Raw genomic sequence first — 26,954 nt, forward strand, 5'->3', positions numbered from 1 at the left:
CAAATATTTCAGACTTTGCATGCTGTACCTTGTTGCATAATAATAAATGAACAGGCATGGCTGTGTCCTGAGAAAACCTTCTTTACAAAAACGAACTGCAGAACAGATCAACTCTCAGGATATATCTCAGGATATGGTGGACCCACCCCTGCTCTAGAGGCAAGAATATTCTGTTTCATGCTTTCCTCATCTTTTCTATTCTCCTCATATCCTTGCAATTTAAACTGTAAAAAATTCAGGGAAAAAATGTAAGTGAGAGAATAGAAGGAGGTGGGGAGATTGAAGGAAGAGTCATCTCCATGGGTACCTCTGTGCAACCTTCTCCCAACATACATACATACCCTACTTCGTTGTCCTATTATTTTGGAAGACTACTTCAGAACTTGGACACGTACCATATATTAATAAACTAAATGACTGCAGGGGCGCCTGGGTGGCTCAGTGGTTAACCGGCTGCCTTTGGCTCAGGTCATGATCCCAGCATGGGGCTCCCTGCTCAGTGGGAAGCCTGCTTCCCCCTCTCCCACTCCCCTGCTTGTGTTCCCTGTCCGCTCTGTGTCCATCAAATAAATAAATAAACTCTTTTAAAAGGGGGGGGGCGGCTGGGTTGCTCAGTCGGTAAAGCATCTGCCTTCAGGTCAAGTCAACATCCCACGGTCCTGGGATCGAGCCCCACATTGGGCTGCCTGCTCCATGGGGAGCCTGCTTCTCCCTCTGTCCCTCCCCCTGCTTGTCTCTCATGACCTCTCTCTCAAATAATTAAATAAAATCTTAAAGAAAAAAAAAAAAAAAAAAAGAAGCTATGTACTCTATTCATATAAATTTCTTACTTTTGTTAGGAAAAAAACACAAGAACCACACAGAATACCCCAATCTATTCTATATACCATTTCTGGGTTGCAATGCTTTCAGAGTCACATTCATGGTGTGTGGATAGATCAGTAACTGTATTTGTTATAATTATGACACATTATATTTGTCAAGTACTTTACTAGGACATCATCATTAACTCTGCAACAATCTGAAATTCCACCCAAAGAACAGCTTTATGCTTGTGCTCCCTTCCTAGTCTTTCAAAACAGGAAGCACTCATCTGTGCTGGGCTATTTTTCATTTTATTTTTTTATATTAAAACAACAAAAACTTTGCTTTCGTCTCCAATGCAATAAAAGCTCCACTTACTTTGGTTTTGGGTTGCAGAACTGATGTGCTGAGAATCCTAGAAAGAAAAAAAAAATCTCCAGTTATTAAAATATTAAGGTTTATAAATCTAAGGCTGCATCACTGCTAACTGTGATGAACACTGATAAATGGGTTTTATTTTTTCTATTTATTACTTATTTCTTCTACTCTTACCTAGAACTTATTTTTCCTGGGTGTTGAGCAAACATCTATTTATTTATTTCCACAAAGTATAATGTTTTACCTTAAAGCCAGTAACAAAGAACAACATTAAAAAAAACTATCATGAGAAAATATGTAAAGTATCTAATAAGACAAATTCAGGTCTGGGTAGATATAACCTCTTTTGAAAACAGTTTCATGGAAAGAAGTAGCTATGATATATTAACAGTATGCATGTATACCAACCTGGACAGAACACAGATCTGAAGGTGCTATTCTATACCCTGAAGCTTATCCCAAAGTACAAATAAGCAAAGGAAAATGGGAGTGTTTAAAACACACTGTTCAAAACTACTTCAACGGAAACATGCAAGTCAGCAACTGATCCACTTGTTATTAAAACCAGCACTAACGAAGATGATCACAGCAAACCTGAAGAAAATTAGGAGGCATGAGAAGTCTAAGATCTACGTGTTACACATGTACCTAAATTCCAGATGAGGAATCAGACAACTACCTCGCTTACTCACCCTGGACTTCTGTTTTCCCATGTCTCAGTAAGAAGACTCAAATGAGAGAATTGACTGAAAAGCCCCAAAAACTTTCATAAGCTATAAAACCTTGTACAAATATATATTAGATGTTCCTACTCACATTAATTTGGAAAGTGAAGTGTTTGAAAACATTGTGAAGCACTTTAAGAAGCTAAATTAGTGGCAAATTTAACCTAATCTGTGAAGATTTCAACAGTCAGTACTAGGTTAATCTAGCTCACAACAATACTTCAGACTTTCAACGGGTGTGGATACAGTGCCTGCCGTACTTGGAAGGAATTACCTTTGTGGGAAAAGGAAATTTGGAGGGCTCAGCTGTACTAGGCGTGTGTATTGCTGTCAAAGGAGGCGGCCATGAGTGGGTCATTTCCTGGAAAGAGATTTGGAAAAGAAAGAAAGAGTAAATTATAAATAGAACACTTACTGCTACGTAAGTTAACTTTTTAAACTAATGTAAAGTGCACTGGTGGTAAATAAAAAGTGGAATCTTACAAGTTATTTTACTTTTAAAAGACTCCTACTTAACGGGTTATGTTCAAACGCTGAAAACCTCCAACTCACCAAACAGAAATCAGTCCAAAGAAGAAAATCAAGAGTACAGAACATGAACGGTCTTAACACTGTATAAAGCATATAAACAGTAATAGGTATTAACAGAGCTTATGTAACTGGGAGCATGGAGTCTCTACTCAATGCTTTCTTTCTCCTTCAGCTTCTTTATTGCATTTCCTGGAATTATTTAAGTTCAAAGGAAGAAGAACTTTCCTGTTTGACTTAAGCAAACAAGTAATTCAGGTCACTTGTTCCACTTGGGAGAGTTTTAATGGATTTGACCCTCCCCTGATACACACTATTAGTACAAATTTTTTTTTTTTGGAGGAAGGGGCCTTAAAAAATTACCTTCCCTTTCCAGTAACAGAAATTTCACTTCTATTCACTATTTTCATGGAGGCAAGATTTCTCCTTCACAAATTAATATATTTATCTTGACATGAATTCTTCTTTTCTAAGCACACTCATGACCTAACAGTCCGCTTTGCTAAAAAAACTGGGGGGAAACGGGTCAGATTAAACATGTGTAATCACAAATACATGCATGCATGTGTGTGTTCACACACGCACACAAACACTTTGGTAAAGAGCTAAAATGGCATTGGAGATCATTCATATCAACTCCTTTTTTTTTTTTAAGATTTTATTTATTTGTCAGAGAGAGAGAGAGCACAATCAAGAGGAGCAGCAGGCAGAGGGAGAAGCAGACTCCCTGCTGGGTGGAGAGCCCGGTACGGGGCTCAATCCCAGGACCCCAGGATCATGACCTGAGCCGAAGACAGACGCTTAACCGACTGAGCCACCCAGGTGTCCCTCAACCCCTTCATTTTTATAGATGAGAAAACTGAGCCAGAATGACTAGATCAGGATAATGGCTGAGAACACAGAGTGTGGGTTTGCTCCTCCGGTCTAAGAGCAAGAAGTTCATTCCCCCATGTGTCACACTTGCCTGGGAAACTGGCTTAAAGATGGACAGGCAACTTCCTACCAACAAGCTGATGACCCCAGACTGTGCTGAATTACTTCACTTGTACAACACAGTATATTACAGAACACTGCACTCTTTTCAGAGTGCGGACAACCTCTCCATTACCACAGAAATGCCACCTGATCCTTGAACAACTGGAGATGGATCTCTAGCAGTATTTCCATTCCCAACCTCTGCACCTTCTCCCTTGCCTTTCCCCACAGCCACTCTCTGGGCTGCTATCACCCCAGGACAGACATAAGTGACCTGCCACAGGGATAAGCAAAGTCTCCAAGGCTAGCTTTCTTAATTTTTGCTAAAGGTGAAGACATACCCCTGCCCACAGACTAACCCTCTGTTTTGTGCAGCACAAAGGAAGAATTCTGTCCTCAAATCCCGGACTGGAATCTGAACTCTGATCCTTACCAGCCCCAGGGAGCCTGAGGTGCCTGAACCCTCTGGCACCTGTTCTCAGTGAAAGGTGAACTAAGACCACTTATTTTCCTGAGGGGCGATAATTTATGTAGTGCTGTATTGGTCATAGAAAGTACTTAATAAATTAAAAGCATCCTAACTTCTAATTAAGTCTAGTTTCTCAAGAATTTCAATACTGCACCAAAGAGAACTCCCTGCTGTTTTATTTATTTTACTATCCTTTAAGGAATGGATCATTATATTGCTACAATGTAAAAATGCAATTAATTGAAGTGTTTGAAAGTATCCCCTCTCTTCGTTTTCCAAGAATTTCTTTAGAATCCCAATGGTATCTGTGACTTTTAGTCACCAATTATTCCCAGAAAATGTCTATTGTACTCACAATGCCCAAGGCTGCCCCAGCTATTAAATTAGGCCGTTGGAAAGTGCATAAACTCTTTCAGGCCCTAAGTTGTTTGCCAAAAGTCTGAAAGAATTTATATACTTCCCTAAATGCCTAGCTTACTGGAGGGAGTTAGGCCTTAGGAGAATCGCGGCCATAAGGCGAGGAGGCTGCCCACAATTGCATGCAAGGCCAGGAATTCGCTACCTACCTTAGCAGTAACTTATCATCACACCTGCCTCAGTCTTGGCTTTTAGGCACCACGGATGCTATAGCTTCTCACTCTCCACCTTGCTCCTTCTGCTCTAGACACACCGCCTAGCTCCTGATGCTCTTCTATTATACTGACCTGTTCCCACCTCAAAGGTTTTTTGCATTCTTTCCTCCTCATTCACCTGCCGTAGGACTCACAGTACTTAGCAATACCTGACATTTTTATTACATCGTTAACTTTCCCCACAATCCCCTTTAGAGCAAGAACTCAAGTCTTCTTCATACAGAATCCCCAGTGCCTAGGAAAGTATTTGAGCCTTAGTGGGCATTTGTTGCATAAATGAATGAACGAACGCTAGTGCTGCCATTGACTGTCACAGTGTCACTGGGAGGATACACCGAGGTCATGTCCCCGAGGACTGCACTGACTTTCCCAGGAGGCTGCCCAGGCCATCACACTGTAAGGGGAGAACAAGCTGTTTCCATACACCCACTGAGGACATGAGGGCACAGTGCCCTGTCTGGAGCTCGTATGGGACCAATTCCTAGTTTCTAGTAGTGTCTATCTGGTATCTCCTTACCCCATTAGCCTTCAGAAATACAGGCCACCCCTTCCCCTTCATTAAAACACTTCCATTTTTAATATTTCCACCAGAGAACCAAATAGTATCATCTACGACTGATTTTTTTTTCTGTTAGGGAACTATTTACTGCTTCTATTGCCCATCAGAAAGATTTGCATTAGGATTCTTGGCGATCTTCATAGATTGCTCGTACAAGAGAAGAACAAGAACCATGAGGCAGAGGAAAATATCTGGATCAGCAAGAGAGGGGGAGCTAGATCACATGCTAGAGATCATCTATTAGCCCAGGGCCTTCAATTTACTTGCAAGGAAACCGAGGCCCAGGGCAGTACACATGATGTAGCTGGAGCTCCAAAGAGAGGAGAAAAGAAGGGGCACAGACTCCAAGTCTCTGCTGTGCAAAGGCCTGTGCCCCTTCTCAGTCCAGGACAGCCTTCTGTCTGGTTTCTGTACAATTTCCAAATGAAAATACTCCTCTGGTTGCCTGCATTAACCATACTTTTTCATGTATTTCCAGGTAAGGAAAAACCCATCAAAGTGATGCTGGCTTAGAGGTGGAGAGTTTATTAAATGGGTTTATTAAATTAAAATTGTTCATCTGGTGCTCTAATACCATCATCCTAATTAAGGGATTCCACAAGTACTATATTAACCCACATCAAAACCTAAGAGCATTTGACATATACAGAAGACAAACTTATCTACATTGTTGCATTTACTTTTGTAGTAACTATAAAACAAATCACATACACTTTCAGAGAAAATGCTAAACCTTATTTTATAACTAAGTCATCTGTTGTTTTTATGACTCATCATACCAAAAGATTTCAGAAATCCCAGAAGGAAAGGATGAAACAAAAGCTTGATCAAGATAACCTGTTTATTATTAATCATTCAAGTTGCTTCAGAAATACTGCTCAATTCTAGAAGTACAAAGCATGTTTTCTTAGAGATATTTCTTTCTCAGAAGATCCTAACTTCAAAAGTAGGGGACAAAGAAAACAAAAACGATGGGACTACTTTCTATACTTTCTACACATCTGGGCAGCCACTACCTTAGTCAAAATTTTTCCAAGTGAGAAGATGAGCTATAGAATTACTGGTTTCAGGGGCGCCTGGGGGATGCAGTCGGTTGAATGTCTGAGACCCTTGGTTTCAGCTCAGGTAGTGATCTCAGGGTCATGACATCAAGCCCCGCACTGGGCTCTGGGAGGAGTCTCTGTCTCCTTCTACCAAACCAACTCCCCTGATCGCACTCTCTCTCTAAAATAAATCAATAAATCTTAAAAAAAAAAAAAACAAAAACTGGTTTCAGTTCCACCTTACTTTACAACGGAAAGTTAAAGGGTCCATGTGTCATGTATATCTGCACTTCAAAAATAAAATCAGAGGGGCGCCTAGGTGGCTCAGTGGGGTAAAGCCTCTGCCTGCGGCTCAGGTCATGATCCCAGGGTCCTGGGATCGAGCCCCACATCGGGCTCTCTACTCTACGGGGAGCCTGCTTCCTCCTCTCTCTCTCTCTGCCTGCCTGTCTGCCTGCCTACTTGTGATCTCTGTCTGTCAAATAAATAAATAAAATCTTAAAAAAAAATAAAATCAGAAAACTTATAGTAAAAGATAAAGCAAGAATATCATTAAATCCCACACAGAGGAAAGTTAAAAGCTGAAGAAAAAGGATAAGAAATAAACAAAAACCTTAGTTACTACTATTACAGTACTTGGGGGGCATTAAATTTAGCTCTAGATTTCCTGGAAATTAAAGCCAAAATGGGAAACTCAACAACTTATATAATTATTCTCTGATAAAAAGAAAGCATGCTGGTTCATGAGGAGAATGGATTTATTTTTTCCTGGAGCTGAATTCTAGGAGGCATTTGTTGTCCTTGTGCAAAAAGCCTTGAACCTACACGTGATGGGTTCAATGATATATCTGCAGAAGCAGTACAACTGTTCATGGCACCATCTCAAGAAACAAGAGTGAAAAATAACCCTTCACGGTAGGCTTATAGATGTCTATTTACTTTCTACTGCTTTTTTAAAAATTCCTTTAAAAATTCATGGCCTCACTAAAGATGAGGCCGTACCTATCGGGTGTGACCTACAAAATACCAAGAGGGATACATCTAGCACTATTTAACCCCTTAAATTAAGAGGCCTTTTCTTCCTGAGAAGTGAGCCACTCTTGTGGGTCTTTATGAACAACCATCAGAAAAACCTAAGCGAGGTCTTAAAACTCTAGTCCAAATGCCTTGCAGCTTGTAGACTTCACTTTAATTAAGAGAATCTGTCAGAGAGCTCCATTAGGCTCTTAAGAGTCCTTCTGTTCCTATTCTGGTTTATTTTGCATTGGAAGGTGTGAGGAGGGGAACTGTTTGAAGGGGTTTGGAATGGTAACTGTTCATTAAAGTCAAAGTCAATGGATATCCGTCCACTTCCTTCAGTATTTCTTCAAATGGAGAAACAGTAAAGGAACTCACCTTCAGAATCTCTTCAACACAATGAACTTCATTGGAGTAGGTCTGCTAAAAGTGGGGGGGAAAAAAAAGGAAGGAAAATCTTAGCACAAACAAACAAAATCCAACTCAAGCGATGATACTAGTGGGTGCTGGTATTCATCCAGCAGCACTGCTGCAAGGGTGACCACCTTAGGACCACCTTTCACTGGCGGAGTCGTAGGAACTTCACATTCTGGAGCAAACAAGACCAGAGACCAACCTGACTTCACCCGGGGGGAAACGCTTTTGCTGGAGACAAATGGAGACTAATTTGGACCCTCGGGTCAACATTTCCAAAGGAGAACGAGTACCTTAAAGAAAATTAGTAAATCTAGAGGAATAATAGACATAATGAAAGTGGAGACAGAAAGACAGGAAACGTGGGTCACAGCTTGCTCCGTAGTAACATCTGTCCAGCCAGCCAAGGGAAATGAACACAGCGATGGAAATCATGTGGACACCTCAGTGAGCCCACAGTAAAGAGGCGAACACCAAATCAAGGATAGTTTAGATTTTCTGGGTAATAATCTAGCTGGCCAAAGATTGTCTTTAAAATAATGACATTCACTCTAATGTCTCTACCCCTCCTTCAAGTCAGCATTTCACAGTATATATGCACATGTATACACACACGTACACACAAACATGCCCCGTATTTCCCCAGAGAAAGACCCTAGGGAGAGAGGAGTTTTCCTAGTGGCCTCTATGAAAGATCTACTACTTATACTTCTTCCTGATTCTCAGCTAAACAAATGACAGCTACTACCACTACTATCACCACCACAGCCAGTGTCTAGGAAATGTCATTTTTACAGTCTTTATATCTTTAAGTGCAAAGAAAGTGGAAAAGTAAAACAAAAAACACTAAAACAAACAACAACAACAACAACAAAAAAAAAACAACCCATTTTTCCTTAACTAGAGACATGAAACAAATCCCATGACCTCATCCTTTTCACTGGAAAAGCAACTTTTTGCTCTGTGTCAATTCAGAGCCAAGTGCCCTGGGCAAGTTCTATACAACACACACCCCTCCTGTGACTGCCACTACTGTGTGCATAAAGCACTGGTCTTTCCAGTCCGTGGGGTCCAATACCTGCCTCACAGCTGGAGAGGAGAAGAAGGGTTTTTTCCTGGCTCTCATTTCTAATCTGAGTGTAATTTAATACAGCATTAGTTGCCAATTCCTGATCTAGGATTCATTAATTCACCACTCCAGTTTAAGGATGAAGGAAAAGGAAAGAAAAGAGCATATAACACTCACACGGTCGTGCAATCAAACTGAACAGGCATGTCAATGTTCAAATGTGATTTACCCTAACTGGGTCTGTTCTTAAAACATGTAAATTTCATGGAAACAATTGTGTTGAAATGTTTGCACTTTGATATTTTTGAAGAAGTTCGAAGGTATAACCAAAGAATCAAGGGTATCCCTTGATGTCCTATCAGATCTGCCTTTAGGCATTCTGCATGTCACTAACTATATTTCCTTACCTGCTTTTTGGTTTTTTCAAAACCATTAAGAGATGCCTAAAAATTGGGCCAAACACTAATAACCAAACCTTTTAGTACAAATGTCAGAAACAGAACTGAATGCTGTTTTGACCTGAGAATAAAAGGTAAGAATAGTCTATGGTTTCAATTTTTCACATGCATCATCAGGAAAAATAACAATTACAAGTTGAAGGTAAATCAATACAATAGAGCATATAGCATATTACTACCGACCCTGGTCAAACAGTCCCCTCATCCCTATCTGTTCCTGGAATGCAAACAGGAATCCAATCAACATGTCTGGGAATCAACGAAATAGTGAAGCATGTTGGAATGAGAGAGAAAAAGATTTGCCCACTGCTTCTGACAGAATGAGATGTGAAGGCTGTAACTTCAGGACGCTAATAAAAGACTTTCCAATCTTCGTAATTATTCAAGGAGTCAACACTTAGCCAAGATGCTTTATGTCACTAAAAGATTTTTTTTCCTAAAGCTTTATTACATGAGATGAAGCAGAACTGAAGAAATTTTTCTAAAGCTCAGAATTTATTAGTATCTGGGTAAGATAAATATTGCTAAGTAGACAAACTTTAACCCATTTAACCCATTTAAAATTGTAAATAAGGTCTTAGTGTTCAAGCATTCATTTGTTTGTTTTATTTACTGTGATTTTTTCCTATTAGGTCCACTATGAGACTGGGAATATTTCAACGGAGGGCAGGGATTCCATTCCAAATACATGAGGATATTAACATATTTAAAGACCTCTGAGCAGCACTGTTTATAATAGCAAATAACTGGACATAATCAAATACCCAAAAACAGGAATCTAGCTAAAGACCTTCACAGTACATCCACACAGGAGTGTGCTACAGAGAATTAAAATAATAATGTAAATGTACGGGCTTGCATGGAAAGATGCTCAAGATATTTTCAATTTGTTCTTTAGAAATAATTTTGTATTTAGAGAAAAGTTGTGAAAATAGAAAATAGAAAAAAAAATTCCCACAAACCGTTCACCCAAATTCCCCAAATGTCAGCATCCTACCACATTTTTTATTTTTTTCTCTCCCACCCATCTACCCTGAACCATTTCTAAGAGTAAGTCAGAGAGAGTTAATGCCCCTTCACTCTTAAATACCTCTGTGAGTACCAAGATGTATTTTTAAAATGATATTTAACTATTTAACAGAGGGGAGGTTTCCAAGATAGTCTGAATAACACGAGCCCATTTTATGTTCCATCTACCTGAGATTCTGATCTCTACTCTTCTGCCGACCCAAATTAGAGACTCTAGTTTAAGAGTGTATGTGTTTCAAATGTGTCTGCAGAGAAAGATCTGTAAGGACAGGCTCCCTTGTTTCATCAAGTACAGTCTGGCACCTCCAAGTCTGCTGCCAGAAGGAGACCTTCCAAAAGGGGAGGGCGGGGGGGGGGGAAGTTCAACAAACCATTATGGCCCAATCCCTTACTTAAAATCCACTTTGGCCAGAGGGTCTCCCACTGAGCTCTGCCATTCCTGCTGGGAGAATCCAGGCTCCTTGGAACAAACACTGCAGCCCAAGAGGAAGTAAACACTAAGCCTCTCTAAAGCACAGCCTAGTTAAGGCTGAAGATCTTCAGGTAAGACCTCCCCAAAGAATGAGGTGACAAAAAGCAACAACAAGGAAAATCTCTGCTAGCTGCACGAATCAGGAAGTTCTACTTCGCAGGTCCCTTCCTCGTCCAGCTCCTGCTCCCAGTGTGTAGACAGTGACTACAACCACAAATCCTACTGCCGTCTCTCACATTCAACATCTACGTTCCTAGGGGAACACAGCTCTTCCCTCCTGCCCACTTGTGGCTACCTCACAAATCTGGTGTCTGTGTGTAGACTGACCTCGTTTCCTCACTAGGGTATGGCCTTAACACAGGAACCGTAATTCTATTCAACTAAAAATAAAATGATAGCAGCTACTTACTGAATACCTATTGTACCTGGCATGGCATTAACCTCTTTACCTACTATTATTTCCTCTATTTGATACCATCTATTGTAAAATGCAACAGCATTGGCTTGGGGGGCAGAGTCAGGGAGACTGCCCTAAATGTCCCCATCAATTGTAGATCTGGCCCTCATTACAGAAACATAAAAATGACATACCACAGCTGACATTACATTCAACTATGAAAAGCTAGAAGCTTTTCCTCTAAGATGGGGAATAAGACGAGGATGCCTACTTCTGCCACTTTATTCAACAGAGTAACTGGAAGTTACTAGGCACAGCAATCAGACAAGGAACAAAAGGCATTCAAACTGGAAAATAAGTAAAACTGTCCCAATTTGCAGATGACATACTATATATAGAAAACTCTAAAGACTTCACCAGAAAACTATTAGAATAAATGAATTCAGTAAAGCTTCAGGATACAAAATAATATATATAAATCTGTTGCATTTCTGTATACTAATAACTATCAGAAAGAGAAATTAAGAAAACAATCCCAGGGGGCACCTGGGTTAAGTGGGTTCAGCCCTGCTGGGCTCAGTGGGTTAAGTCTCTGCCTTCAGCTCAGATCATGATCTCAGGGTCCTGGGACTCAAACCCCTCCCCCCAAAATCTGGCTCTCTGCTCAGCAGGGAGCCTGCTTCCCCACCCCCCCACCCCTGCCTCTCTGCCTACTTGTGATCTCTGTCAAATAAATAAAATCTTAAAAACAAAACAAAACAAAACAAAAAAAAAACAATCCCATTTATAATTACATCCAAAAACAAACCCATACAAAACACCTAGGAATAAATTTAAACAAGAAAGTAAAAGACCAAGACTCTGAAAACTAGAAGACCCTGATGAAAGAAACTGAAAATAATACAAATAAATAAACAGATATATCATGCTAATAGACTAGAAGAACATTGTTAAAATGTCCATACTACCCAAAAATAAAACATTCATACTACCCAAAACAATCCACAGATTCAGTGTCATCTATGAAAACACCAATGGTATTTTTCACAGAACTAGAACAAACAGTACTGGAATTTGTACAGAACCAAAATAGACTCCAAACAGCCCAAGCAGTCTTGAGAAAGAAGAACAAAGCTGAAGGTATCACACTCCCTGATCTCAAACTATACTACAAAGCTATAGTAAGCAAAATAATATGGTACTGGTACAAGAATAGACACAGAGACCAAGAGACCAAAATAGAGTCCAGAAATATAAACCTATGCTTGTACAGTCAATTAATCTTCAACAAAGGAAGCAAGAATATACAATGGGAAAAAGTCTCTTAAATAAATGGTGCTGGGAACATGGACAGCTACATGCAAAAGAATGTAACTGCATCACCTTCTTACATCATACACAAAAATAAACTAAAAAATGGATTAGAGACTTAAATCTAAGACCGGAAACCATGAAAGTCCTGGGGGGGTGGGGGGGGGACAAACACAGGCAGTAATCTCTTGGACATCGCCTAAGCAGTACTTTTTTGGATCTGTCTGCTCAGGCAAGAACAAAAGTAAAGATAAATAAATGGGACCACATCAAACTAAAAGTCTTCTGCACAGTAAAGGAAAACTATCAGCAAAACAAAAAGGCAACCTACTGAATGGGAGAGGAGAATATTTGCAAATGCTATAATCAGTAAGGGTTTAACACTCAAAATACACACAGAACTCACGACTACTATCCAGAAAACAATCCAATTAAGAAATGGGCAGGATGCCTGAGTGGCTCAGTCGGTTAAGCCGCTGCCTGCCTTCAGCTCAGGTTGTGATCCCAGGATCATGGGATCAAGTCCCACATCAGGCTCCTTGCTCAGCAGGGAACCTGCCTCTCTCTCTGCCTCTGCCTGCCACTGTACTTGCTTGTGCTCTTTTTCTGACAAATAAATAAATAAAGTCTTAAAAAAAAATGGGGGGCGCCTGAGTGGCTCAGTGGGTTAATTAAGCCTCTGCCTTTGGCTGAGGTCATGATCTCAGGGTCCTGGGATCAAGCCCCACATGGGGCTCTCTGCTCAACAGGGAGCCTGCTTCTTCCTCTCTCTCTCTCTGCTTACCTCTCTGCCTACTTGTGATATCTCTATGTCAAATAAATAAATAAAATCTTTAAAAAAAAAAAAAAAGGAAAGACTTAACAAAGGAAATAAACTCATAGATACAAAGAGCAATTTGGCTGCCAGAGGAGGGGAAGGGGGTTGGGGCGCGGCTGAGGAAAAGGGATAAATAGATACAAACTTCCAGTTTTAAAATAAATAAGACACAGGATGCAATCAATGTACAGCATAGGGAATATAGTTAATAACAGGTAACAACTTTGTATAATGACAGATGGTAGCTAGATTTATCATGGTGATCACTCCATAATGTATATAAAGGTTGAATCACTATGTTGTACAATTGAAACTAATATTGTGTGTCAATTACACTTTGGCAACAACAAAATAAATCTCTGAGGGAATTCTGTATTAACACTCCAATTCTCCTATCAACTTCTGTGGTATGTATTATCCCGTTTTCTAAAGTGAGACTGAATTTTGGAGAAATTAAGGTACATGTCCGAAGTCACACAATGCTCTGGACTGGCTGAGGCTGGGTTCACAACAGTGTTAAAACTACCTTTCCAAACACCTCCAACATTCGGGAAAGGGACAAACATGTTTTAGCATTTTAAGGAGGGGACGGGATTCCAGTTGTCCTATGCATGACCAAACACATTTTTTTAAGAACAATGTTTTGCCTCTGTGCATGCAAAGTAGTACTCTGGGATTCAGATCTAACTGCCTCTTAGCACTACAGGTGCGTCAGACCAGAAAAGGCATCAACACTGGCCTCGTTCTGATTTCTTACTCCTCTTGGAATGACACTGTAAGCATATGGAAATGCACTGATATCAAAATAAAATACGTTCGTAAATGTCTTCTAAGCATGACTCAAATTTGTTTTAGTTTTAGTAAACTGAAAAAAGCTGGAGGGAAGAACTCACCACTGAGACCAGGAAGCCCTTCGCAATATTGTATCTTAAGTCTCTTAAGTTTCAACAGAGCAGCACTTTTGCAACAATGCTGTTCTCAAACACCCTTAGTTATCACTAACCAGGAACCCCAGGGAGCACAAAGGCAGCATGCAGAGGAAGGAAGCCAGAAGATCTTGAATTCTAGCTCTGGCCCTGCTGAGGACTGGCTCTCTAATGCCGCCTGAGATTCAAGTTCTTTGGGACTATTTCCTGATGGTGATAAAGGGATAGTATTACCAATCCTAACCAATACACATCTGCTGGTATGCTTTCAGGCTCAGAACTCAGAACGTGAAAATAAATTTCCAGATTTTAGCTTTAGAGACTTCTTACACACCAGTTCATCCAAATTATATGTCAATGTCTTAAGTAACAGACTACTGGAAATAAACGTACTGGGGACAAAAGGGAAATTTTTTGCATTGTTTCCTCCTTAGAAACATTAGGACTACTCTTAGAAACTATTTTTCACCTATCTGACTGGCAAAACAAAAAACTGACAATACTGTGTCTATAAGATAGTTATGAGGAAACAGGCCCTCTAATACACTGGTTGGTGGCAGGGTAACAGGTCACAACTTTGGAAGACCCCAATTAGGCAAAAGCCCCCAAATTCTAATTTTCTGTACTCTGACACAGCAATGTGGCTTCTAGCACCAACTTCTAGGTGTACACACAGTCATCTGTACAAAGTTAGTCACTTCAGCCTAGTTTGCAAATAGTAAGAGACTGGGAACAATCTAAATCCCCATCTAGGGATAACTGGCTAAGAAAACTGTGATACGTGCCCCTTACACAGAAGTACTATGCAGCTATGACAGAATGAGGACTGTCTTCATGTACTGATTTGGGGGCAATCTCCAAGATGTATTGTTAAGCAATAAACATAAAGGAAAAAGGAAAAAAAAAATAGGTGCAGTGTATGACAGGATCTGTATCAGTGACAAGACAATGGAAGAGAACATGAAGGTGGAGTTACTAATGATACCTGAAACACCACTGAGAATATGGACGCCTGGCACATCAGCTGCTTCCAGAAGGGAGAATAAGGGGGTGAGGGAGTGTCAGTGGGAAGCTTTTCTATGTACAAATTTTTATCCTTTAAATTCTGTATCACAAAATATATTATCTATTCATAAATAAAAACAAAATCAGGCTGAGATTTTTAAAAATAGGGATCAAAATTTTTACTCAAATTACAGTCAAATGTCTTCTGCCACATTTGTCTTTACTTTCTATTAGTCTTCCTCTAAGTGACTTTCCTTCTCCCAAACACACACCTATATGCATCTATTCCCAGCCTCTTCCTCACTGCTCTGGGCTTGCCCCAGCTAAAGCTCAGTGCGCCGAGCTGCTCGTAGCTTTGCAGTCAGCCTTCCATCGGTGCCTGTGAGGTGTTCCTGTGGAAATTCGGGACTACTGTTGAGGCGTGGGCCAGGGTCTACTAACTAATTCACTCTTTCTTCCCAAACTAACCTACAAAGTCCTTGAAAGAGGGGCACTGTTTGGGTTTGCTTTTTTAGAATCAGTCAAAATACTTAAATACTGAGCAGCCACATGTGAAATACACAAAACCTCGAGAGGAAGAAATAAGACAATATATGTTAAAGCTAATGCCATATAAACAAATGCAGGCATTTATCATGAAGATGCCATAATCCTCATTTCCAAGAGATAGATTAGAGAAGGAAACCAAAAGGCCTGCCTGAGCAAGGTTCTGACGCAAAATTAATTTTATTCTGTGAATATAAAGTAAATTCCCTCAACAGCGAGGCCTATTACAAGAACACGCTCATACTGCTTGGGTGTGCCTACTTAGGCTGGAAAGTTATAAAGGTGCTAGAAATATTAGGTTTCAGAAGCATCATGCCCTTTGGGCAACTATCTAAACGTCTACTTCCACACCCGGTATTTTAGAAGACTTTTTAAGATCCCTAGACAGATTTATAGGCACACTTATGGTACAAATATTTTTAAAAACAAAGCTATAGATCGTTAATATGGAAGGAGGGATAATGAGCTTGGAGACAGAACAGGGCACTCTTAACAGTGTAATAGTATTCGGTAAATTGCAAGCCAACTTTAACTGTTAAATTCTAAAAAATTAAACACCCTCCTATCACTCCCCAAATATTTTCAAATAATGGAAAGCTTCTGAATAGACTTTAAAATGTGATATGCTCTAATATGTAGCAAAGAATCACTCACATTTCCTTGGGACCCTTTTTTTTAAATGCCAAACTGTCTGCCACACATGAAGGCTACCACAATCAACATCATGCCAATTGCAGAAAATCTCTATCTATAGCTCTCCAAATAAATTTTTCAAGGAAAGACAATGATAAAGGACAAAATCATTTTAAAGAGGAGGGATGTCTATAGGTCACCTACAGTTATCATCCACCAAAAATTTACTATGGAAAGACCATGCTTTCTACTTATACTGGAGGCTCTAGAAAGAGCGGTCGTGTGGAAACAGAGGTGTCACAAACACTGGCAGACCTTTTCCAGAAGTCTCCTTACTCCTGACTCCCTACCTTCAACTCTAAAAGACAGCCTTAGTGTTTTCATCTGCCTCATTTCTTATTTGATGGGGTGTAGCGTTTATTCATCTCTGTGTCTCCCAAAACCTCAGCATAATTCTAGACTAACACAAATGAGCAAGTAGTATTTGTGAAACAAATTTGGTTTTGTCATTTCATGGCATCTCTGACAAAATTCAGAAACATGAACTTACCAAAAAGAATGAGCATTTTAGGCAAATTCTCTTTTTCCTATATATTAGAAGCAATATGTCTGTTCTCACTTGTAACATTCCAGACAGACATCTTCACAGAACAATGACACTTCTTAAAATACAGAAATCCTCAACTAAAAAAAATGTATTACAACAAAATTCCATTACCACCACCAAACCCCATCAGATGTTCTTAAAGAGTATGGGGATGTGAATTTCTCCAGGCAAAGTTTCAGATGTAAGAGTAAAACAGGAGATCATGACTAGTGAGAGAGGGGGTACATCAGACATGCTTGGGTTGGGGTAAGGAAAGGCATGTGTCTCCTTGAGAGAGGACATCAAGAAATATTCTAGGGATGAACACAGAAGAATAATGCTGGAAGCCTGGAAGATGGGGTAACACCGCAATTCACTTATCAAACAAAAGCTAACATCCCTGATTTAAAAGTTCACCTTTAGGTAAACTCCAATTTTTATAGGCAAATTATTATTTCCTTGTCTTTCACGAACTAAAGCAAACTAAAAATGAGAAGAACCTTAAATATCATTACTGAAACTTATAAAACCTCACCAGAAGTATTCTGAACTTTTAAAGATAAGTATGAATATGTTTACTGTTCCTTTCCAGGCACTTTGATTTTACCTAATTTGCTTTAGTATCATTAATATTTAATTTTCCTAAAATGTGTGAAATTGGGGCGCCTGGGTGGCTCAGTGGGTTAGGCCTCTGCCTTCGGCTCAGGTCATGATCCCAGCGTCCTGGGATGGAGCCCCGCATCAGGCTCTCTGCTCAGCGGGGAGCCTGTTTCCTCCTCTCTGCCTACTTGTAATTTCTGTCAAATAAAAAGTAAAATGTGTGAAATTTATAAAAGCTCATAATTTATATTAAGTAAACTACTTAAAATAGTCTGGAAATTCTGTTTAGATCTCTATTAAAACAAAGTATCTTTTCATTATGGAACCTAGGATCTAGTTCTTAAGATTTGTTTTAAATAGATAAAAATACAGACAGTGAATAGCCTTCCCCACATACATAATTATAAAAACTTCATCTAAATGTACAAATGAATGTGAGTACTAGAAGTGTTGGTTTCATTTATTTTATTACTATTATTTTCCTAAGATTGCCTGAGTGTGTACATTTTAATGTATTTGGCAAGGCTTCTGTAGAGCCACAGTTAACAGTTCCAATTAAAAAAAAAAAAAAATATTGGGGCGCCTGGGTGGCTCAGTCATTAGATGTCTGCCTTCGGCTCGAGTCATGGTCTCGGGGTCCTGGGATAGAGCCCCGCATCGGGCTCCCTGCTCGGCGGAGAGCCTGCTTCTCCCTCTCCCACTCCCCTCCGCTTGTGTTCCCTCTCTCACTGTGTCTGTCTCTGTCTCTGTCTCTCTCTCTCTCTCTCAAATAAATAAATAAATAAATCTTTAAAAAATACTATTTATGTTTATGCACTATGTACAGAAATGTCTTCAGTAGATATTATTTATGATGATGTCAACTAGTTTTCTTGGTATAAAAGGTAAGTGGAAGGGGGTCTACCTGAGGCAGGTTTAACTGACTTAAAAACAAAGAACCTGGATGAAAAACAAATGTAAAAACTTCCCACTGTCTGACAGTACTTCTGTCTAATCTTGGTAATGCACCACCTTTCTAACTTTTTGGCTGAGAACCACTACCATTCAGCATGTAATAAGGTATCAGAAATCTCCAATGCTCTTAAGACTTGAAAACACTGGGCCTTTGATGAAAGATCACATGAGACCCCATGAAGCCCACTGTGGTCTTAGCAACCATGAATGATTTAGTAAGAGTGGCTTAAAAGGCACTGCTTTAAGGAAGGAAGGAAGGAAAAAAAAAAAAAAAAGGAAGAAAGGAAGGAATGAAAGGGAAAGGGAAAAGAAAGAAGGAAAAGAGTAAAGAGCGAGAAAGAGGCATCTCAAAGAACAAGTCTGGACACTGGTTCCAGTGATAATAAACTGACAAGTTCTTTCAAATGAACCAAACTATATAATCTATTCCTTCCAGAAACAACCCTATTCACTGAAACAATCTTAACAGTTTTCTCTAAGAAAGACTTAATTTTTTAAATTTTTGATTGGGTACATTAATTTGCAAAGCATGAAGTCTTTCAATTAAAATATATCACTGTAGGGAGGGTGTTACACTGCAGTGTGATGGTGTTTCATGACCATGCTTACCCCCAATTCCATCCCACCCTTCTTTCTCCTGCACTCACTCGTGTGTGCTCATGCGCGCTCTCTCTCTCTCTCTCTCTCTCTCACACACACACACACACACACACACACGCACGCGCATGTGATTGCTCTCTCACAAATCATATTAACTGATGGTTCTGAGTCTAAAACAACACTACTAAATTACTTTGTCAACCACGACCGGATTTATAGATACATAAACCTGTATTACTGCTCCTCCTTTGAGTGTATGTGTCTATCAAACTTAAGTGGCAAACAGTGTTCAGGAACCATGTCTAATTCTATGTTACATAGGGTGCCTGGACTTTTTTTTCCAAAGCTGAGCAAAAGCTAAGCCTAGAGAGGCACCAGAAAAAATTTTTCCATCAGTTTCTGGATTAGGTTGAAAGAAACTGAAGTCATATGAATAAGATAAGCCATTTAATCCATGCTTTGTCTGAAAGAACATAAAGATTTTTATCTTGGGTTTATTCCAAGAGTAATCTTAACAGTCCCCTCTGGGCTAGGTGTGGGTTGTCTGTCTCCTGGCATGATGACTTTTCAAAACAAAAAACAGAACCCAGTGGAAAAAAAAGGACAGAAAATTACTGAAGCAGGCATATATGCTCTGAGGAAGCAATTTGAGCTTCAAACTACCTTGGGGATTACTGATACTATAATAAACAGAGGAGAGAAGGAAAATAAAGATGGCCTTGCCCTTTATATCTAATTCTGAGCAAGTAAATTCCCCCGTTTCTTGGGGCTTTAATGTTAAGTAACAAACAACCAGGTTGTTTGCAAGGGTCTAGAAAAAGGGCCAAAGATCATTTTGGGAAAGTAGAAGTCATTTAATATTGTAACATTATGAATGGTTACAAATCACTTATTCAATCCTATCATCAAAGAGGACCTAAAATGAAGAGACAATTTTGCTTTTCCAAAATCTATTAAAAAACAGATTCAGTCATTCTTTTTTAGGGAAAAAAAAATAAAGTTTACTAATTCCACTGACTCTCTGGTAGATTTAATAATCTTTTCCTTTTCCTGCATTATCTTTGCATGTAAATTTGGTCTGAAAGTTTAGACAAACTGCAACATGATCCTAGTAAAGCTCATCTCATGAAGTGATTTACTCTACTGGTCAAAGTGAAAAAGTTTAATAACAATGTTTTGAACAAATATTTAGTCACTCAACAAGTGCTAGGTTTTTTTTGTTTTGTTTTTTAATATATAAATGCAACGGGCAGGATAAATACATATAAAAATTTTTTCTTTGCAGGGCACCTGGGTGGTTCAGTTGGTTGAGCACCCAACTCTTGATTTCAGCTCAAGGTCACAATCTCAGGGTGGTGAGACAGAGCCCCAAATGGGGCTGCATGCTAAGTGTAGAACCTGCTTGGGACTCTCTCTCTCCTTCTCCCTCTGCCCCTTCCCCAGCTCATGCACTGGCTCTCTCAAAAAAAATAAGCAAAATAAATTTTAGTCTTGCATGTATCTTAAATAGGTATTTCATATGTGCAAATCAAGAACACTCTTTGCTTGTAAAATAAATGTACTCTAATATCTGCTATTTTTTATTTATTTACTTACTTTATTTTATTTACTTTATTTAAATTAAATAAAAATATTTATTATTAATTTACAAATTAAATATTTATTATTTATTTACTAATTTATTTACTTACTTTGATTTATTTACTTAAAGATTTTATTTATTTATTTACTTATTTGAGAGTGTGTGAGTGGCAGGAGGAGCAGAGGCAGAAGGACAAGCAGACTGAGCCGAGCAGGGAGCCCAATGCCCAGCTCAATCCCATGACCCTGAGATCACCACCTGAGGTGAAATCAAGAATTGGATGCCTAACCAACTGAGTCACCCAGGTGCCCCTCATACCTGCTGAATTTAAAGCATTTTAAACATTCAGACTATATATAATCACTATTCTAAAAGTTGCAGCAGCAAACAGTTTATGCCCATCATATGACCCAGCTCACAACTTTCCCCACCTCGGTATTTTCCACTCTCACTCTCCCTGTTCTTCTCATTCCCTCAACAATGACACACACCTGCAGTAAAGTTTTAAAAGTACTCTTGACTTAAGCCCAGAGCCCTTAACCTAAGACTCCCAACCGTCTGACAGGTTTTGTTTTTTTTTTAAATTTATTTATTTTTAAAGATTGTATTTATTTATTTGAGAGAGAGAGCATGAAGGGGGAGAGGGTCAGAGGGAGAAGCAGATTTATTTCCCACTAAGCAGGGAGCCAGATGCAGGACTCAATCCTGTGACTCCAGGATTTTGACCCGAACTGAACTTAACCAACTGAGGTGAATCAAGAATTGGATGCCTAACCAACTGAGCCACCCAGGCGCCCTGTTTTAAGGCAAGGGTAAGTCAACCCTATCTGTCATAATTCACAATATTCTTGCATTTATTGTCGTTCCTGATTTCCTAGGCTACAGAATCTATGTGCCAGAGAAGAGAGAATATGAAAAATGGTCGACCATTCTAACAGTGGCAACAAAACAATTCCTTTTGAAAACTGCCTTTAAGAGAAGAGAAGGGAGGGTCGGGGCGCCTGGGTGGCTCAGTGGGTTAAGCCTCTGCCTTCGGCTCGGGTCATGATCTCAGGGTCCTAGGATCGAGCCCCGCATCGGGCTCTCCGCTCAGCAGGGAGACTGCTTCCTCCCCTCTCTCTCTCTGCCTGCCTCTCTGTCTACTTGTGATCTCTGTCAAATAAATAAATAAAATCTTTAAAAAAAAAAAAAAAAAGAGAAGGGAGGGTCAAATGAGCAGAAGTAGATTACATCTCAGTCGTACATAAATCTGTGGTTCTCCTGACTATTCCTTACACCTGGCACACGGCCTGCTGAGAAGACGCTCTTGGAACACAGGTCACTTTTTTACTGACAGTGTCATAATCACAGTGCCAGCCTGGGGGATGAGGATGGGAAAGGGCACACGCTATTTAAAAAGTCCTTTCACTCTATAAAGTTCTTTAACTGGTATACAGCCGAATCTTCTGTAAAAATAAGCAATATTATTTATACTGCCACAATAATGCTGTCTACCAAGTAACAGTAGGTGAACCTGAAGAATTTTAGGCTCCAGAGCAGGAAGTCTTATATGTTTTATTATCTCTTTTTTTTTTTTTTTTTAAGATTTTGTTTATTTAGGGGCACCTGGGTGGCTCAGTGGGCTTTCTGCTTGGCGGGGAGCCTGTTTCGCCCTCTCTCTCTGCCTGCCTCTCTGCCTACTTGTGATCTCTGTCTGTCAAATAAATAAATAAAATCTTCCCCCCCCAAAGATGATGATAATGATGATAATTTAACACAGAGAGATCACAAGTAGGCAGAGGGGCAGGCAGAGAGAGGGGGGAAGCAGGTTCCCCGCCAAGCAGAGAGCCCAATGCAGGGTCTGATCCCAGGACCCTGGGATCATGACCTGAGCTGAAGGCAGAGGCTTTAACCCACTGAGCCACCCAGGCGCCCCTGTTTTATTATCTCTTTTAGTAAAACTTTTAAGAGCCATCTCAATGTCAAACTTTGTTTCCTTAATAAAATTCTCTCAAAAGCTTTTTGTAGGACAAAATAAGCCAGTTTCTTCTGGACTTAATTAGAACAAGTTCTTAAAACAAACACTATTTGTGACAGGCTTAAGTCACTTGAAAACTCTATCCCTTTCTAAATCTGAAGCTAATAGGTCCTCCGACTCATTTTAGTACACAGTTCCTACTTTTAAAAAAGCCCAAAGGGGGCGCCTGCGTGGCTCAGTGGTTAAAGCCTCTGCCTTCGGCTCAGGTCATGATCCCAGGGTCCTGGGATCCAGCCTCACATCGGGCTCTCTGCTCAGCAGGGAGCCTGCTTCCCTTCTTCTCTCTCTGCCTGCCTCTCTGCCTACTTGTGATAAATAAATAAAAATCTTTAAAAAAAAAAAAAAAAGCCCAAAGTTAGGAGTGCTGGGTGGCTCAGTCAGTTAAGCGTCTGCCTTTAGCTCAGGTCATGATCCCAGATTCCTGCCATCCAGCTTCATCAGGCTCCCTGTTCAGCAGGGCAGTCTGCTTCTCCTGCTCCGTCTGCCTGCTGGTCCCTCTACCTGTGCTCTCTCGCTCACTCTCTTTTTCTCTCTCTCTCTCAGTCTGTGTCAAATAAATAAAATCTTTAAAAAAAAAAAAAAAAAGAGCTCAAAGGTATAACCTGAATTCAAATCAATCAAGGAAACATTCACACTATAGTAACTTGAGGGTCCGCCCTCCTTTCTCGTTACTTGTGCCCAATTTCTCCACTTTCTTGTTGTTGACACAAGATTCACTACTGCTTCATCTTAAACAAATTCTGTCTTCTGAGGGGGAAAAAATGTAAACACCGTCATCTTCTCTAACTAGCCTTTCAGCACATAAATTTACATCCCACATAGACACAGGCTATGTGACCATGAACTATGCTGAATAATTAAGAACCAAATAACTGTAAGAATACTAAAATCCATCTCCTACACTTGCCCGTACCAAAGTAAAATTACTCCAAAATATTCTTTTACTGCTAAAAATCAATTATTACTTATAAGTTAAAATTTGGCCAGGAGCCCCACAATCATTTGAATTTGACCCAAATTCCATTTGCTGGAAAACAAAAGCAAAGCAATAAAAGCCAAGGGGGGGAAAGGAGAGAGAGGGAGAGAAACCAGAATGGGGAAACATACACATGTAGACACACACACACACACAAGCTTTTAACCTGCCAATATCTTCCATTTGTACCTCTACTTTTTTAGAAAGACAAAAGAAACCATCAGTATTTGCCAAGAGATTTGGAAGTTCAAGACCAGAGTTTGAAAGATGGAACCCCCCCCCCACCGCCAAAAAAAGAAAGAAAGGAAAAGAAATCTAAGTGGTAAAGAACTGCTTAAAGTGTTTTTTAATTTCTTTACAAAGCATTGCCAAAAATGGGCTGTGACTGCATACAGATAGAAAACAATAACACTGTACTTTTTCTACTTTTACTCCATTCTTTCATTAGAAAGAGACAGTGACAGAGAAAGGAAAATCCATAATCCAAACCAACAACCTCGAAAATCTCAGGAGATATTCAGTCTCTAGTGGCAGCCAAAAGGGGAAGGAAAAAAAAAAAAAGCCGCAGCACACCACACCACACCACCTGTCTGCTACCTATCAAGTGTACAGCAAGGGAGGGGCCGTACACCTGGGGCTGGAAGCTTACTGACCTTGTTTAGAAGGTCAGGCACGCAGCAGCGCTCAACTAGAGGTTACTCTGACCTTTCTCCTCTTTGATGTTACCCCTAGCAGAGGCGGCAAAAGAGAAGAGAGGGAAGAGAAAGGGAGGGAACAAGAGAAGGGCAGGATGGAGGGAGAGAAAGGGGATGGGAGAGAGGTTTCTTCCTCTTCTGAGGCCTCACTTTCTCACCTGCTTGCTCCCCACTTGAATGTCAGGCGGGCACTTGCTGGTACTTACTGCGGGACAGCTGTTCACTGAGGGAACTTACCTCTGTGAGCATGTCTTACTGCCTTCCTACATGGCAAAAAGCTCCCGTTTTCCTACATCCCCTTGTCAGCCCTCACCGGTGCCACTAGGCCACTGTCTTTTGTGCGAGAGGCTGCAATGGCGGCCCTGACAGAAAAGAACTTTTTAATCTCTTCCCTTGTACTGAGCCATAAGAAGCAGCGAGTGCTCCCGGCACAACTCCCCTGGCTCTGCTCCTAAAAATGCTCTCTCAAGTACACCGTTGCTTAGCAATATTCGCCTTCCCCCTGTACATTTGAAATTGGCAACATCTGTCCCTTTAGCAGTTTTGACTTGTGCAAAGCACCATGCTCACAGTTTAAAAACATACGGCTTTAGGAAATGGGCAGTCTTCCACTCTTCCTGTCACAACCAGGCATGTGAAGACCCCCCAAAATGGTTTAAATCTTCACTCTGCTGTACTTTGCTTTCAAGGTTGATATAAAAATTTTCGTGATTTAAAAGTGCCAATAGCACAAAAGCAAAATATGGAAGCCACCACTGGGAGTTCCTATTAAACCCCACCTAATAAGTGTCTGCAGGATGACACCTGAGGATGGGCAGGAAGTAAATGCCATTCAGCTCAAAATTATCTAACTAATTCTATCACCAGGTATTATATACACATATGTATCAGAGAAAACATAATGCATATTAGTAAGTATGTATAACATATAAATACAGGCAATGTATTCACGGAATAGGATAGGCAATGTTCACGCTCACATCAGAACCCAACTGCATTAACAAAAAGACACCAACACAGACAGACAGACACACACACACACACACACACTGATCAATGGCAAAGGAACCTAAAGAGTCTAGAGAAAAAAAAAATAATTTAAGTGATTCCAGCATTATGTATTTCAAAACAAATGATCTTAAGTTTCCTAAGCTTTTTTAATTTATCCCTCAACAGTCATCTTAGTATTTTGCTAAAGTTACTCATTAACATGAAAGTAGTTCATAATGCTGTAATTTTACACATAAGAAAAAAATCTAACATAAAAATGATTATTTTTATGGGTAGTATATAGGTTCTGCAAATAACTTTACTTATCTAATACACTGATGGGAAATAAAAATCAGAGTAATAAAAAGCATAAAAGTCAACAGAGAACTGAATGACATATTTGGTGTGCCATTATTTTTGTTTCTTTAAAGAAATGAGGCTACAGTTTTCTTTTTGGCCAAACCAATTTTGACAGATTAGAAACACATGTTTTCAAGACATTCTATAGGAACAGAGTTCCAGCTACAAAGGGCAGGGTGACCTACTGGTCTCATCAAGTCTACCTGGAACTCATAAGCAGCAGCAAAGACTAGGTGATACTTATGGCCACTAAAAATACATCCAAATGGTCCTTGATTCTGCAAATTTAATGGCAGCCCTGAAATCCCATTAACCTGCATGGATCTGGAATCCTGCTTAGCCAACAAACATGACTTCAACACCCCAGAAACCACTTCCCATCATAGCTCATCACTCATACGTGCCCAGATGCAAACAGAAATTCTGGTGAAGTGAGGCTTTTTACTGCAGTTTATGAGAGGAACCTGAGCAGACTTTGCAAGCGGGGATTCTCAAAAGTCTCAAATGTTCCTCCAAGTCACCCTCAGTGGTTCTGGCCTTGCAGGGTAGTGCTTTTGAGCAAGGGTCTGCCCCAAATTAGACAGACCGGCTTCCAGATAAGGCTCTGCCAGGAACCAACTAATTACAAGCTCATAGCATGGAAAAGGCTTAAACACAGTACCTGGTAGACTGTACATTCTTAATAAAATATATCATTTTTACTCTTATACTCTTACAAAAGCCTCAGTTTTTTAAAAATTTTCTCCTTTTTCCCATCCTACTAAACTTTCCCACTTCTCCACACCACCACCCAAAAACAACCTTTATTTAATTAATGTGTATGAAAACTTCCTCTGGAAGTGGGGAGAGAACTCTGAAGGAATGAATGAATGACAACAAACTTTCTATTTTTTAATAATTATATAATATAATCCTTGCTTGTACCTTCCTCTGATTTATCCCTGAACAGCCAAGGTATCCTCAGCTTTGGAGCAGCCATCACCTGTGGACGCTTGTGTCTGCAATATGTTTCTAATAAGTTCTGAATTAATTAATGTGGGGAAAACACGGTAATTTGTAGAGGCTGGCTCCAGGCCCTGGGGACTGGCAGGATGGAAGAACCCCGGGCAGGGTCTCTGGTGCTGTCCACCAGGCAAGTGCTGATAAGCCCTAAGGGTTCAGCTGAGTCTGCCTCCAGGAGAGCCTTCGCGCCAACCCATTTAATAGACAAGAATAAAGTGCAAAAAAAGCTTTTCCTGAGAAGAGGGCCAGCCAGGGGAAAAGAGTGACTGCCCACGTCAGCACTGCCCTTCTCCAGGACTGCCCTTCTGCAGAGTCTACTGGGCGGGCAATCAATGAGGGGTCACTAGAAAGCCAAACCCTTCCTTAACCAACTAGAGCATTCTTG

General features: G+C 40.1%; 1 protein-coding gene across 7 annotated transcripts in view; it reads right to left on the reverse strand.

Annotated features, from left to right (window-relative positions):
* AFF1 (AF4/FMR2 family member 1) overlaps positions 1 to 26,954 on the reverse strand; it is a 199,980-nt gene that overhangs the window by 42,469 nt on the left and 130,557 nt on the right. For 5 of the 7 annotated variants that reach the window (XR_004383211.1, XM_032862044.1, XM_032862006.1 and 2 more), the window contains 3 exons: positions 7,509 to 7,553; positions 2,182 to 2,268; positions 1,183 to 1,219 (listed from right to left, as the gene is read on the reverse strand). Coding sequence is in view for 6 of the 7 variants with exons in the window: in XM_032862044.1 (XP_032717935.1) it covers positions 1,183 to 1,219; positions 2,182 to 2,268; positions 7,509 to 7,553 (169 nt within the window). In the remaining variant the exon portion in view is untranslated. The remainder of the gene's footprint in view (positions 1 to 1,182; positions 1,220 to 2,181; positions 2,269 to 7,508; positions 7,554 to 26,954) is intronic. The other 2 variants (XM_032862016.1, XM_032862035.1) reach the window with 2 other exon arrangements.

The sequence above is a fragment of the Lontra canadensis genome, unplaced genomic scaffold (genome assembly GCF_010015895.1).
Source record: "Lontra canadensis isolate GAN:19392208 unplaced genomic scaffold, GSC_riverotter_1.0 scaffold1, whole genome shotgun sequence".
In the NCBI taxonomy this organism is placed as follows: Eukaryota; Metazoa; Chordata; class Mammalia; order Carnivora; family Mustelidae; genus Lontra; species Lontra canadensis.